This window comes from Syngnathus leptorhynchus, chromosome 2 (assembly GCF_054491065.1).
Source record: "Syngnathus leptorhynchus isolate UIUO chromosome 2, UIUO_Slep, whole genome shotgun sequence".
Lineage (NCBI taxonomy): Eukaryota > Metazoa > Chordata > Actinopteri > Syngnathiformes > Syngnathidae > Syngnathus > Syngnathus leptorhynchus.
Window position 1 is genome coordinate 9,556,721 of NC_141196.1, and position 16,462 is coordinate 9,573,182.

At 42.2% G+C, this 16,462-nt stretch overlaps 1 protein-coding gene across 7 annotated transcripts in view; it reads right to left on the minus strand.

Annotated features, from left to right (window-relative positions):
- gabrb2a (gamma-aminobutyric acid type A receptor subunit beta2a) overlaps window positions 1-16,462 on the minus strand; it is a 42,296-nt gene that overhangs the window by 9,142 nt on the left and 16,692 nt on the right. For all 7 annotated transcript variants that reach the window (XM_085900959.1, XM_085900974.1, XM_085900982.1 and 4 more), the window contains 2 exons: window positions 8,268-8,488; window positions 57-139 (listed from right to left, as the gene is read on the minus strand). In XM_085900959.1, coding sequence (XP_085757085.1) covers window positions 57-139; window positions 8,268-8,488 — 304 coding nt within the window. The remainder of the gene's footprint in view (window positions 1-56; window positions 140-8,267; window positions 8,489-16,462) is intronic.

Here is a 16,462-nt window from a genome sequence, read left to right on the forward strand (position 1 = left end):
AAATCTACGTCGACGAGTGGGAGTGAGAGCCCGTTGTCAGGGACGACGGTACTTACAGCTTTCGATCTCCAGGGTGCAGTTTTGCTCATCGAGAGGGTAACGGCGCAGGTCCATCATGCAGGCTGCAGTCGTGGTGATCCTAGACACCAAAATAGACACCAGGTTGTTCGCTGCCATCAAGCATGATTATAGCAAAGATTCCCACATTTGAAAAATGCTGTGCTGATTTTCTAAACCACTCGACGGGTTGTTGTGGATTTTTTAGCAGTTTTAGGGATGGACCGATAACACTGGTCAACAGCAAATCAGAAATTTGTTTTATGTCTCCCTCAATGTATTTTTGACGCAGATTTTTAAAGAAGGGCTTCACTTTTTCTAGTGCATTAGGTTTTTGAGATATTTTATTGTTTGACCTTTAAAAGCTTGCACAGATTGTAATTTATAGCAATACAGAAAAAAAAAATACCTGCTGCAAGGTGCTATTGCTGACTCGGCATTTTTATTACTTACAGGGTCTGTCGGCAATGAAACTAAACAGATTATTTTACAAGGAGGCATATTTTTCCACAACATAGTGTACGCTTACTCGTTTGTATTCAAATAAAGTGGCACTCAACATAACTTTATTCATTTAACCAGCTCCATAAATACAGATTAAGCCAATTTATAAATGAGGGGTTTACACCAAGGCTCGGATGTGTAAGAACAGTAGCCCAATTAATGCCATCAGGTCCGATAACCCAATGTTGTAAGATTGCGCAAGCTAACACTCCTAATAGTCGTCATTTCAAATTCAGTTGACTTCATTACCTTTTTCCCGCTTCTATCGCTTCCTTGCAATAAATTAACTGACTTCTTTGACCATGTCAGAATTACACAAAGCATCAATAACCCAATATAGCACCAAAACTACAGAGAAGGAGCAGTGTAATGGAATCTGCATGCTGCCAAAAGAAATAATGATTTGTTTCCGTACTGACAGTGACTGAAATATTCCGACATTCTGACTTCTACACTGGCGTGTGCGTGCATGTGCATGTGCCTATGCACGTGTGTGCGTTTCCTGACATTTGCCTCATGCACATTTGCCTGATATTTGCTTTGGGGAAACACAGTGGGCAAAGTGGAAATGTGAAAATAAGAAAACAACATCATCCAGGCTGGGCTCGTATGTGATTTGAAAGGCAATTTTACTAAGAAGGCTGCTGCCATTTGTCTTGGGAACAAGACCAACGTAAAAAAAAAAAAAAAGCTTCTATATAGACGGCATCTTATATACTGTAAATGTATTTCTAAAATGTCAGAGGCCCTACACATGACAATCAAAATCTACGTACATGTGGTTACTGGTGGCATTTACACTGAAGGGAAATACAAAGTGGAAGAAGCTAGACTTGGTGTGAGCAAAATTAGTAACTACCTTGCTGTGTTTGTTGTTTTTTGTTTTATTTCCAGTAGAGTAACATTGTTAGCTAATTGAGTATAATCTACCATCGCTAGTTAGAACAAATCTCCTCAACTGTCATGTCAGCCCTTTAAATATCCTCATATTATCTCTTCTGCATTCATAATTCTTTTTTAACCAAAGATATACATTTTTATTGCGATCCATACACTTCATTATTGGATCGAATTTTCAGTAAGATATCCAAATACCAAATTATTCGATTGCTGCAGTCCAAGAATAAAATCAATATAGAAGTCAAAGTAAGACTGCATTGATAGTTAGAAAGAAAGTCAGCCACAATCACATGTTGGAATTTTGCTAATATCTCAAATACCGTCCAAATTATCTTTAGCTTTAATACATGAGAACAAACAGTTGTACTGGAAAAGTGTTATTTGAAATGTTCCTCTGTAAAATATGTGCTCTGCCGGACCCAGCCGGGTTGGTTGGGGATTTCATGTTTTGAGATAGAGAGAGACAGTCTTCCTCACTCTCACATTCTGCCTCCTTTTTCTTGCTCTCTGGGCTCTTATGTAAGAGCCAGTTAGCAGAGCCGTGGCGCATTGGGGGATTAACGCAGGAGTCAAAATCCCGCCCTACTTTACCCATTTATGGCTAAAATGTTGTTTCAGTCTTAGTGTTCTGGCAAGTCATCGATCGCGACTCGTCAACGGTGCCACTAAATCGTTACAGAAGCGAAGAGGAAGCAAAGTAGGGGATAGGAACAAAAAAAAAAAAAAAAAATGAGGCCAAAACGGCAGGGGTATAAATACCAGACTATTTATAGCCCACCTACATCATCAGCAGAAGTCTCGAAGCTTTTCTGTCTGACAGAGACTCCGCATTGCTGATCAAGAAGGGGATTGAGCTACCCTTAGCCGACCGAGCTGGCGTGTCAAATAACAACGATTAATAAGAAACAAACAATGAGCGAGGTGATGAGATAGATATTTGTGCAGGAGGCGCCATCCTGTCTCCTTCCTCCTTTTGTCTTTGCTTCTCTGAGTGAAAGTAGAGCTCTGCGGCATGCAGGCTTGTTTGCGCTTCATCTCCATCACGGCAGGGCCGGGCCAGGCCGGGCCGGTCCGAGCCGGTCCCCCCCTCTCAGCCCGACCTGCCGGAGGAGAGACCTCGCCGGAGCATATCACGCAGATTCAAACACGCTACATTTGCTCTGCGTCCGAGCTAATAGGACATGCAGTTCTAAAAAAAGGCTGTTTTTGCTGCATGTTCCCGGCCTAGCCGCTGCGCGTGTGTGTGTGTGTGTGTGTGTGTGTGTGTGTGTGTGTGTGTGTGTGTGTGTGTGTGTGTGTGTGTGTGTGTGTGTGTGCGAGGACCCCCCCTGAGGGGAGCCGTGCACCTTTGTTCCCAATGACCTTGTTTACGGACATAGCACAACCACCACAAATTCCCAGACAGAAATTCATTCCGAGGCCGCGTCACAGCTCAAAGTGAATTCAAGAGTGCCAGCTTACGAATGTGAGCGTGCCGTAATCAACCTGACATTTGCATCCAATCATATTTTACCCCGTAATGAAGCCAGACAATGAAGTGAAGATGGAGTAGACGCCTCCATTTTGAGTAGAGAGCTCCCTGCGCAGCCAAATTTCAAAATAAAATGTCCGCTGTGCCAAAGTCCAGGCTTATCCACACACACCCAACATACCGACCAGCCTTGTTTGATCATCGGCCCGAGGGTGAGATTGATAACTTTAAAGGTGCAGATTGAGTGTATCGATTTGAAGAGGGCAGGATTCAATGCCTCTTCCTCTACTCAGCATCTTTTTTTTTTCATCCTGGCCCAAGCAATCCCTTTTATTGAGCTGCGAGGATACGTCCTCTCACAAAAGGGAGCGCGAAAGATAACGAGTGGGGCGAGGTAGCGAGAGGAGGAGGGAGGGAGGGAGGGAGGGAGGGAGGGAGGTAGGGAGGGAGAATCCTAATAGTTTCTCCATTTTGAATGAAGTCTGACCTTCACGTCTCTTTCTCTCTGGATCTTCCTCTCTTGACCTTTGCCTGTGAATTTTGAGCATCATGCTTCAGGAGGTCTTGTGTGGTCTTTCCTCTCTCACTACATGTTTTTGTGCAACATCTGAGTTCAAAATCGAGTATTCGCGTGTGCGCGTGTGTGTGTGTGTATTGCTTGTGTGTGTGTACACAGGTTCTCTCTCTTTCTTTCTCTTTCTTTCTCTTTCTTTCTCTCTCTTTTTCTCTCTCTTTTTCTCTCTCTTTTTCTCTCTCTCTCTCTCTCTCTCTCTCTCTTTCTCTCTCTCTCTCTCTCTCTCTCTCTCTCTCTCTCTCTCTCTCTCTCTCTCTCTCTCTCTCTCTCTCTCTCTCTCTCTCTCTCTCTCTCTCTCTCTCTCTCTCTCTCTCTCTCTCTCTCTCTCTCTCTCTCTCTCTCTCTCTCTCTCTCTCTCTCTCTCTCTCTCTCTCTCTCTCTCTCTCTCTCTCTCTCTCTCTCTCTCTCTCTCTCTCTCTCTCTCTCTCGCTCTCTCTCTCGTGTACACACACACACACACACACACACACACACACACTGGCGACTGTATATTACTTTGGAGTTGTCCTGCTGAGTTGTGTTTTGGCCTCTTCGGGGCAAAGGGAGGACAGTTTTACTGGTTTACTCGTCGGGGTGAATGCTGCAAGTCAATCTTTCACAACAATGTCCTTGGTCGTTTTTATAGGCATAGCAGTAAATCATGCAATCTTCTGACTATCTCAAGGCAATAAGTCATCAAAGGCTGTAAGGGAGGACCGTTTTATTTGTGTACTTGCAGGTATGAATGCTTCAAGGCAATCATTTTCAAAACATCTTCTTGATTGTTTTATAAACGTTAGCCTTGTATCATGTATGTTGCAATAGTTATTCATCGAAAGAAATTCATACGTATCGTGATGAGGTGGGAGAATTTTAAAGTGTTCTTATCCATGCTGAATGCTGAAATAATTTAGCATGCACAAATACGCTATGAGCATCCTTGTTCCTTTCATAGGCATGATTTGACTCTTGGGAAAACTTCAAATGACACGTTAACCTATCCGTGCATCTTTGTTGGACTGGCTTAGTTAAGCCCCACCCCCTCAATTCCCGCCATCTTCATTTTTCAACCCGTTTGGTCAAAATTAATAGCAGTGAACCGTTGAATGTGAGACTTGGGGCAGGATTTCCATGCTACTGAGTGATTGTCATCACGGACACGCACTGTGATTCCGTGGATGCGTTGACGTACGTTGTCTTTTCCCTGTGAGTTGGCCATCTTGCGCACATCCACTCCAGCCCTGCTGTTGCAAACAGCCCGCCCGTCTCTGCAGGTATGTGTCAGCCTGCTCAGAGCACTCAGGCATCTGGACGGCCTGACTCTGACAGCAGCTTGTGTCTGGACGCGCTAGCATCAAATAAAACCTGAACCAAACCCACGAAGCAAATAACGGAGGAGCCGGGAGGCACCCGGCACTGACAAGGACAACGTATGTGAGATAACAACTGCATCTCTCTCTGCCGCACGCACACCCGCAAATTCACAACAAGGCCTCTCTCCCGTCCTCCATTTCTTTTGGCAGTTATGCAAAGCATATGTGTTGGTCTTATATAATTGGCTCAGAGTGTTATGAATTACATTTCTCAACAAAATGTTGGGATGAATAATCTGGTGCAGTGCAGATGCTTTAATATTTTAAGGAGCCTTTGCGCAACAAAAAAAAAAAAAAAGGCATCTCCGTGTCTAGCGAGAGAATGACTGAATGCAGCAACATCTTGAATTAGAAACCATTTTTTTCGTTTGTTTTTAAAGGTGCAAATGTGCCAACGCGCTAAAGGAGGGAGGGGAGCGACGGATCGGCAGCGTGGCGACAGACGGGCCGTGCCGGGCTGTGCGGCCACCGATTCAGATTTGGTCTTTATATTGAACTGATACATTATTGATTGGGAGTTATCAATTATAGATTGCATTCTCCTCCGAAGTACGCCTGTTCAATGCCAAGCGGAGACGACTTGCAGACGAGCTGAACCGGCTCGGTCCGATCCGTCGGCTCGGTTGTTTGTATTGGCTGCTTCATTATTGATGGGGACAAATCAATTATAGATTTTCATGATCATCAAGGGACGTGAGCAGCTAAATTAGGAAAGTGGCACTTTTGCCATACACACCTCGCAAAAATGATCAGAGCACCTCGGCATCCCAAAGGTATTAAGAAGAACAGACAAGGCAAGGACATCCAGCAAGTCACAGACCAAAAACACGGAGGACAGCATAAACCACAACTAGAGCCTTTCAAACAGAGGCTTGTGTAATATCCATGAAATTCATTGTCCAGAATGAGAACTGATTTCATTATTCATTAGCAACAATCACAAAATAAAACATAAATAAAATGTGGAAAGTCCTTGAGAAAACTTCCCTCCAACATGACGAGGCAGGCTTTTTCCGAGAACCACTATAGAGGCAAGGACACCTGGCGGAGGACAGTCGAGATAAGAGTTCAAGGAAGTGGGAACATCTTGGAAGGCAGTGGGCAAGATCACAGAGACCCAATAGGAGCTAAACCGAAGTAAGGTGCTGCAGGAAGGTACGACGGGTTTCAACTTCATATTGAGCACAAAGTTTTTTGCATTTATTTTTCAGCATATGGAGTTTTACTGGAGAAGGGATTGAGGGCAGCGAGAAGGACTGCAGCAGCAAATTGAAGACTCTAGTGTCATACTGCAGAGTTCAGAACCAAGGCACAACAACAGGGCACACTCTTGGAACTGCTGGGTCAAAAACAACCCAATTTGGGTTAGAAATTGGACTGACGAAACAAAACACAACACAAAGCAAGCCACTTTTTTTTTTTTTTGCACCAAACAACAGAATTTTTTTTTCCTGCAAAACAAACCAATGTTGGGTGGAATTGACCCAACTTTGTGGGTCAGTCCAATTTTTAACCCAGCAGTTTTAAGGGTTTTAAACTAATGTAAACACATTAGTTTTTTTGTCATTTGAAGTGTGTCCTCAAATGCTACTTTGATTGGTTCAAACACAATTGTATTCTGATTTCTGCAAGGTTATTATAGTTAACGAAAAGTAAATTAATAAAACCATAATTAAAAACTATTGTCAATGATGGTAAAATAGTGTTTATTAATAACGGATGATTACTAAACTATATTTCAGCATAACAATAAAAATACACCAAATCTTATCAGAAGTAAATATAAAATGTCCTTCGATTTCATCTTATCATTTTGTTTTATACATGAGCTTTTGAGGGTTATCTTAAATATTTTTGAAGTATTTTAGACTGAATAACGACTGTAGCTTTTTGTTAAAGTCAACTGTGCATCTTTAACAAATAAACAGATAAGTTTATGTGTACTGTATGTCACTAATAGTATGACATTAGACTAACGCCCTTGGAACACTGGTTATCCAGGTATGTGATTTACTTTGACCCCCAACTCTGGCGCAAGTATGGAGCAGAACTTTAAAAAGAATCCTAAAAATTCTATAGTAGCCATTTTATAATTGGATTCAAATGGATTCGTTTATATATTGTGCGGCAACGTCATCCACGTTGTCTTGTTGAATGTGTTCGTTGCATACAGCCTTGAGCTTCTTTTGAATTACCTCATGTCACTGAATTGCGCAAACATAGTTTTTCCATGGCAACGGCTTTTTCTTTGCAGTGAGGATGCCACGATATTCTGTGTGAGGTACGTTTAATTTTACAGTCAAGGGTAGACAAGAATGTCACGAAAAACTTGACGCTTTATAGGAAAACTTTGACTCCATTGAGAAAAAGATTTTAGTGATGCCGCACTCAATTGTTAAACTGTTACAAGAAGAATTGTTACAAGTTCTATTGGAAAGAACTATTAACAATAAACTTCTAAAATCTTTTAAAGTAGATGTAGGAAACCTTTTTCAGCCATTTCCATTTTTATATAGTCGTCGGTGGGCTATACTCCACTTACGGAGAAAATATGATGCAATGATCAAACTAATGTTTATTACCAGCATTTGTGGGTTACGATAAACCCCAATTTAAAGGTCGAGCCCTGCCGTGAATAGTAGGAAAGTAATTTGTATCCACCAAAAAATTCCCAACATTGAAATAGTTTGAACCGTAACTACGATTCAAAAACACTAATTGCTACTTTCCTATTAGCTGGGTCTTTGGCGCCATCTTGTGGCATCTTTTTTAGCGACTGGATGAGGATAGGTTCCATCCATCCATCCATTTTCTGAACTGCTTAGTCCCCACGGGGGTCGCGGGCGTGCTGGAGCCGATCCCAGCCGTCATCGGGCAGTAGGCGGGGGACACCCTGAACCGGTGGCCAGCCAATCGCAGGACACACAGAGACGAACAACCATTCACACTCGCACTCACACCTAGGGACAATTTGGAGTGCTCAATCGGCCTACCAAGCATGTTTTTGGGATGTGCCCGGAGAAAACCCACGCAGGCTCGGGGAGAACATGCAAACTCCACACAGGGAGGGCCGGAGGTGGAATCGTGAGGCCAGTGCGCCACCGAGCCGCCGAGGATAGATTCCACGAAATAAAACACAAATAGTTGAACTAAAAGGCAGGGACTCAATGTAATTGCATGATAAACTGGATCAAATGCTCTTGGACCATAAATCCCAGCCCAGCTTTAGACATTGTGCCAGGCTTGAGTGAGTCAAATCTAAGCCACATTAGTTCCAATAAACCAGCATACAGTACATGATAATAACAGGCCGGTTAGATGCACCAGATACAACCTCGTTAGCTCATTACGCTTGGTAATCAATGCGCTAATCATGGCACACAAGAGGGGGCAGCTTTAAGCGGCTTACCTGAGTCCATAAAGCACGGTGCCGTCGGGATGCAGGCGGATCATCCTGTTCTTGACGGTGACGCCGTGCACAAAGGACTTCTTGTCGTTGAGGAAGTAGGTGTCCGGGACCCACAGTTGGTCGGCCACTCGGTTGTCCAGAGTGAGGTTGTAGGCGATCTCGGAGTAGGAGAGGCGTTTATCCCGCCACGCTTGCTGGAAGTACATGGTCAACGTGTAGTCCTATGGGAGAGAGGACCAAGTCAATGGATGGATTCTGAGCACAATTACATAAATATAAATAATCAAACACGGGTCTCTGTTCTCATGAACATTTTAGGAGGATTCAAAAAGAATGCACTTCAATTCGTAGCAAATAATCAACAATCAATTCAGTCATCCTCCACAAAGACGGAAGTAGCTTGCTAAAATGCGAATGAGCATATACCAATGGCTTTTACTAAAGGCTAAAACAGGAGGTCTGTGCTCAACTGAGTGTCATTCTTAAAGTTTGTTTCCAGTATTACTTAGGCAAAATGTGCCTAACATGCCCGTGACATGCTTTCGTCATATAACTATCAAATTACTCTAGTCCACATGTTGACATATTGTTTCATGAAAGAAACAAGTGATAAAGTGAAGTGATAAAATTGGCCGGTGAGGATGCCACGATAATTTCCTTCTGTTGCCATGTCATTTGTTTTCATTATTGTTTTGTTTTGATTTACCCACTTCCTTTTTATGTACACCTGATGTGTTTGGTAGAAAAAAAATTTTAAGGTAATGTTAATAAATAAACTGTCTTTCATATTAATTCATGGTGCATTAGCATTTATCTCAGTGTAATGCGAATGCACCATGAATTAATATGAAAGACAGTTCATTTATTAACATTACCTTAAAAAAATACTATAAGACCAAAACATTCATGTATGTATAATAAAACTCATATTGTATTAGTATATAGATTAATGTATTGCCTGTGTTTGCAAAAAAAAAATAGATAGGACCTTAAAAACATTAGCATATCAAGAAATACAAGAGTGTTTATCATCTCTAAGGTTATAGTCACAAATAAAGCTGGATTGTTTTGGAAATTAATACAAAGAAATTGCCCCTTCTTATCGCAATCGCGGTTTAAATTTCAGCGAGCATTTCGATCGTGTTTATAAAATGCCTCATGTGAGATTTGCACATGAATTCAGCTTATGTGTACAAACAAGCCAAAACTGTCTTGTCTGTAATTTACTACAAAGTGTCAACAAAGTCATCCTTCACATACAAGTAAATAAGACCCTAGCATACACGTGCGGCCACACGCTGTACACGCTCCACAAGCTAAAGAGGTCATTCAAAAGGTCGATCGCACACTCAAAGGCCAGCGCTCGTACCGCGGGCCATCGCGGCTTCGCTCGGCGGGTAGAAATTCAACAATCCTCTCCTAATTTTGACATCATAACCAGGGGGGTAACGTTCTCAGCTGGCTGACTGTTGTCGTGCTAAAAATATCCGCCTCCGCTGGAACAAATGACGAAACTTTCCGCTTTATTGAGACAATTTTGCCCGGGATGCAAATAGCCAATAGCTTTCTCCAGCTGGGGCTTGGGCGCTTTCTCTGTTGCTCCTGGCTGGCTGGGCTTGGCTTTTAATTCGCCTTGGTGATGAATAGCCAGAAGTAGTGAAGAAATATTTTTGCGTTTACACCTCATCTCTCTTTCTCTGCTTCTCACTGTTGACACCCACACACCCACGGAGAAATACAGCACTGCGGTTGTTATGTTCTCTTTTACGGTGTTGAGCGGAGCCATTGCTGTAATGAAGGAATACAGCCTGTAAAACAAGGCCGTCATCATGCCTCGTTTTTTCCCCCCCACCGCGAACCGGCGTGACGAAGCACTCCCCACTTTTTGGGTCTCGCTCTTTCGCTAACGAAACGCTGCGTAAAAGAGCTCCTGCCATGTTGATGTTGTTGTTGTAAGAGGGAAAAGTCAAGTGAGGACTTTGATGTCCTTGCCCCGTTACCCGGAGCTCCCGCTGAAGCTTTTCCTCTCACGCTCTCGCTCCCTCTCTGTCTCATTTTCCGGTTGCCGATCGCACAGCTCCATCACCTATGGGATCGTTAGCTGCTGCTTGACGGCGCCGGGCTTGTCGCCATCTTGAGCAAGCGCAGGCGGTTTGAACTGCTGCGGTCCAAGCATTTCTTCTAGATACAGAATTTACATGTGAACTCAAATTTGTTTCCATTGGTCGGTCTTTATTGTATGAAGGAAATAAAAATTGACCAGTGATCAGATTTTTGATAGTCCAACCTTTTAATCTAGTATCCTTTGCTGCAATCAACCAAATGGATGCCTCACCTATATTTAGAGACGAGTGTCTAAAGAAGTTATTAAAAACAAAACTTGTCTTTAACATTTCCAACACATTCTGCTTGTTGGTTTAAAACTAACGCAACTATGATTTTAGGGGATGTCCTTTGGCTTTGTCACTCATAAATCAGCTTCAGACAGAGCACCAATAAAGCTAGCCCTTTATTTGTCGCTTGTAATTTACATGTAGCTATTTACGCCGAATTTTCACGCATCATCTCGAGTAGTTTTAACGTCAACTTGCTAAATAAGAAAAATTGCACTCAAAACTTGAGGGATTTGAATAGCGCCAAGGTGTCGGTGTCTTGTTTTTATTCGCGCTCAGTTAAGTGTGCGTTGTTGTTTAGCTTTGTGGCTTTGTTGATGTAGCCAACACCTGCATGATGTTGCTGGCGGTGCTGTGACGTTGCGAGTGCAATTACCAGATTACAGATGGTGCCTTTGCATGCACACTACCAAACATCTCTCGCTACTGATAGCCTTTAATGCAGCCCCCAACGAACTCCACCATTTTGCATTGCAACATGTGATCTTGGAGTCGATCACATCTAACTTTGGTACACAAGTCAATTGCCGGGCACATATGCATAGATGAGAACTTCATCCTAGTGCTGAACGATCTTTGAGATTTCCAAAGAGTGAGATCACAGATAAAAATATATATTTTAAAACTTGCTTTTCATATTAATATTGTGCAAGTCACCATTTTGTGTTTTCTTGTTTGCATAATTCATTTTATACTCCTCTGTGCTATTGTTCTACTTTTCATTATTTAGTCAGCCTGTCCTGTAAGCTCATCATAAAAACTACAATTAAAATGTGTGCTTGTCTATTCATAAACGTGGTAAAACAAATACAAAACGGGGGAAATTGGTCCTATAAGCTCATGATTAAACTAAACTAAAAGAATGAATCCCAAAACATCCACATAACCGCAGCTCACAAGAATCCTTTGGAAATCAAAACTATGTCTGTCCTCGACTCAGCACAATCAGAAGCAACTGGAATTTGGGATTCTATGCATTCAGAGCCGGTCGAGTGTCCGCATAGGAGAAGGAGTTGGGATGGGGGTGAGGTAGGGGTGAGAAAGGCTATGCAGCACGCAGCGTCCCAAAAAACGCTGCCGATAACCGAGATCCCGTGGAGGAGAGCGGGCTCGCACAGCGACCTTCACTCTCCTTGTCACAAACTCCATTAACGTGACGCAGACGGCTCAGTGAGCACCAATGAGGGAGACATCTTGTGGAGAGGAGAACATTGAATAAAAAAAAAGAAGCGTGACAACACCCCGAATGCATAAATGCAGTGAGAGCGCAGCCGGTTTGGATCGCATCAAGGCTGGTTGCACAGCGACAGCGGCGCCGCAGTTGTGTTTGTGGGGCTAACAACCCCCCATTAGGAATCTGACAGATTGACAACGACTATGTTTGTGTTTCGCTGAGAAATCTGACAGGCGACTGTTGTTACAAGACCTCCATTACGACTACATCAGCCATCACAGCCGATACGACAGGGAAGTGCCAATGAACACACATTTATGTTGCACAGATTTGAAGGCTCCCCTTGTAATGCACTCAGTGTCTCCTCATGGCGGAACCCCGTCCTGCTCTGTAGAACCAACCAGTACAGCTTGGTTTAGTGTACAATAAGGATAAAATGCTTTACCTGTAAACTGTAATCACATTACAAAACGCCTCGGTTTAAATGCTGCGATAGTTTTTCGTGGTCGGCATATGAATCTTTGATTCTCAGAGGCAGGTTAGGCCCAAGGTTAGTAGGGGGGGGGACATGAAAGAACGCTTTGGTTAACAAAATAAAATAAAACGAAAATTATTTTAAAATCAAAATAAACTAACTCAAACTGCCCCTTACTTTTAAAAAACTAACTAAAACTATAATTGTTTGTTTTCACCTTCGTTGTCTTTGTGCCTTCTTTTTATCTTGCACTCGAAAATACTGAATTTATTTGAAAAAATAAGACTGAAACTAGTAAAAATCAAACAAAAACAAAACATTTTCAATGTACTAAAAACTAACCAACTTGCTTTAAAAACATAAAAAGAATTCAAAAGACAAAATCAAAATGATCAAAAATTAAAGCCAATTTCGCAGGCCACTCCGAGATGGAGGGCTGCGCCACTGTGAGGTGATCACAGCTGACTTCATTCACGGGCAATCAAAGAGGCTAATTTTATTTCCTTTAAATTCAGCAAACACGTCATGCAATAGAGACTCCGCATGTCGGAAACACATCTGCGGCATGAAGTGGGCACTTGGCGAAAACCCCCTCCCCACGGCAATCGTTCATGTGCACCCCCATAGCTGTATATAATACAATGATTCAGCGGGTTTGGGAACGGTTATGAGAGAAATATGTCAGACATCCACCACATGTCCTCAGACCAGAGAATCCGACCGTTCCTTGATCAAACTCACCCAAATCCTGTTCGACTAGCCACACCGATATTTAAACGAGGACCAAATTGTCAGTCCGCTGGCTTCATGTCCAAGAAGAGGAAACGGCAACATTTGGGCCACTGCGCATGTGGATGTCTCTGGAAATAGAGACCTTCGCGACAGGTACCAAAATAAGTGAGCACTTTTTGGCACCGTAATGTTAGGGCACCAACTGCTGATGATGGTGCTATCAAATTGCACATCACCCGGTCATAATTCAGTCATTCAATTGCACTCACTGCATTTGCTTACATGCAGACTTCTAATTAAATGAAACGGCATTCTGAACGATTTCCCGCCTTCCGCCCTTCCACTAACCCCGAGGGACCCAACGATGCTCGTATGATTCTTTGGCGTTTGCAGTCAACGAGCTATTTTTCAGCCACTTAGCTTCAGTGGAGAAAATGCCTGACAGAATCATTAAGGAAGTCAACAACACATTAAAGGCCTTTAATGGAGGTGTCTGACTACCAACCACCAAGAGCTTTTTGTCTCTGCACTAGCCTCGAGTGAACAGCGAGGCTAATTTCAACCTGGTGAGTCTTGAAAGAATGAGTTCTTAAAACCAAACATGTATTTATTATATTAATACGGCTAAATTAGAAATTAACTCATCAAAATGTGGAATATTTGTGATTTTTTTTCAGTGTGGTGACTTTTATATGATGAGGAAAAAAATGATTACTCTACAGTTTTCCAGGATAAATAGCGACATTTTTTTCTAATAAGGTTGGAATAAAAATTTATTGGAAAAATATTTAAAAAGTGTGAGTGCATCAAATCAAACCGAATCCAATCGGTCCGCTTTCATGTATATTACACCTATACATACGCATGGAACCATTTTTTATTGGAGAAATACATTGTCCCTTAAAGGAAAAACCGGGTGCTATGCGATACCATGATATGAAATAGCTGTCTAAAAGTGTGTGCCCTGCAAGTGACTGGCAACCAGTCCATGATATGCCCTGCCTAAAGCTCAAAGTCAGCTGGGAGAGATTCCAGCTCACCCGTGACCTAATGAGGATAAGCAGTTCAGAAAATGGATGGATGGATGGATGGATAATGTAATCATATACAGTATTGTTCAGATTTTACAATCAGGAACGCAATAATGGCTCTTGTCATGCATACAGACATACAGTACTTAGTATTTACAAACAAGGCCCAGTCACCACGGATTAAATATAAAGCGGAAAAGCCCAGTTTGCATGCAAGAAAGCCCCGGGATTAAGTGTTGTTCTTTCGCTATAATTATGCTTCTGACCATATTAATCTGCGCGTCCACTTAGCATAACTAATGACTTTGTCCTGCAGCTGCCATTCGTATCTTGAAGCTGGCTGGAGAGCTCAGCGGAGTCAATAGAGCAGTCAAAAGACACAAAATAAGCTACTCTTTGTAATTAAGACATCTTTATGACAATAACGATGACAGATAGTCAGGAAATCAAAGTAAATCAATGATCATTGGAAAGATTAATATCTGCAAAATACTACAGTCGTTTATTATTTTTTATTTCAGTCATGCGAGCAATACAGCTACCGTGGGCTTGCTCGGGATTCTGTATGTAGCCGCATAGAAATTGGCATTATCTGGATGTAGCTGAGCATCTTATTGTTGATACCATGTTGATAATTGGCCACCAGGGAGCAGTATAATAAGTCATACAGGAAGTCAGCACTCTGTGCTTCAATAAGATGCAATCATATTACTGTAGTTGTTTTTCTATCGAGGATAAAGAATGTATGCCTTTGTGTATTGTTATATGGTCGGTCTACGTGTGCTGTTTTCAAATATCCATTACCTAAAAGCTGTAACATCCCAATTATCAATGCTACTTGTTAGCCAGTTTGTACTTATGGCTTATTTGTCACACTTGCTTTATATTTTGGGGTGGCTCGGTGAAGCAGTGGGTAGCACGTCCGCCTCACAGCTAGGAGGGTGCGGGTTCGATTCGGCCCTCCCTGTGTGGAGTTTGCATGTTCTCCCCGTGTCCGCGTGGGTTCTCTCCGGGCACTCCGGTTTCCTCCCACATCCCAAAAACATGCTTGATAGGCCGATTGAGCACTCCAAATTGCGAATGGTTGTTCGTCTCTGTGTGCCCTGCGATTGGCCGCCAACCGGCTCAGGGTGTCCCCCGCCTGCTGCCCGATGACGGCTGGGATAGGCTCCAGCACGCCCGCGACCCCCGTGGGGACAAGGCGGTTCAGAAAATGAATGAATGAATGCTTTATATTTTGAGCTTACTGCCAACATACGGCACTCGTCTCTAGATTGCACTTGAAAGCCAAAGAAAAATACTGTTCGAACATCACAGGTCGCTTGTGTCTCAAGGCAACACTGTCGTCAAAATTGAATCAATAGAACCCCTGCTGGATGCAGCCGATTAGTGCACTCCAGTTAGCCTCAATTGTGCTTCCAAATGTTATTGATAAGTGATCCATTGCATGCAATGGACAAGATTCATTATTCAAATAAATTCATTGATTACTAGCACAATTCCTGGTAGTAACTTTGTCAAAGGTGATGAAATAATTTTGTTAAAATACCAATCACTGATAATGCCATAACATTTTTTAGGATTACAAAATAATAATTAAAAAAATTCAGCACTCATCACATGAAAACATTTCCATTCATTTGAACAAAACGTGCTCTGTATGCTAGGCTACGTAAGTTGTATATGCTAGGTTGAAGCTATAAACATGTACAGTACAGGAATTCAACATCCAACTCGGGCAATATCACTAATTGAACAGGGGCCGACACATCAAACTTTTAATTAAAAGACTCTCACCAAGAAGAGTCGATGGTCTTTGCGCCCTTACCTGGAATTTGTGTCATAAAATAAGACACGATATATAGGTAAATGATTGTTTAAAAATCTCATCATTAACTGCACTATATACCCTCTTATAAGATATGTAAAATTTGTTCTATTTTTATTTGGATAATATTGTATTTTCATTTTATTATTTCATTTGTCTTGTTCATGGTGACTCAGCTGAACGGGAGGGCGGTGCCCTAGCGCCCTCTATTGACCAGCCGCCATTGTCCAGATGTAGGCCATATGGGGAAATCCCATTTAGCCTACATCTCAGTGTTGAATGTCAGGTCACAACTTCAACAAATTCATCATCAAAATAAGACTGTACATGACCTTTGCCAATGATGACTTAAGAAATGGCAAATGTGTAAACCTTGGTGAAATTCTGCATTCTCAGAATTACATGTAAACTCATAAAAAGAATGCACACAAGGACAAAACTATGTATGCATCTCATCGAAAATAAATGTTAGAAAGATGTTTTCTTCCCTCGACTTCCTCGGATTCGGCGGGCAAAAAAAAAAAAAAGAGAAAGAGGTTGTGTTGTCATGGCAACACTGAAT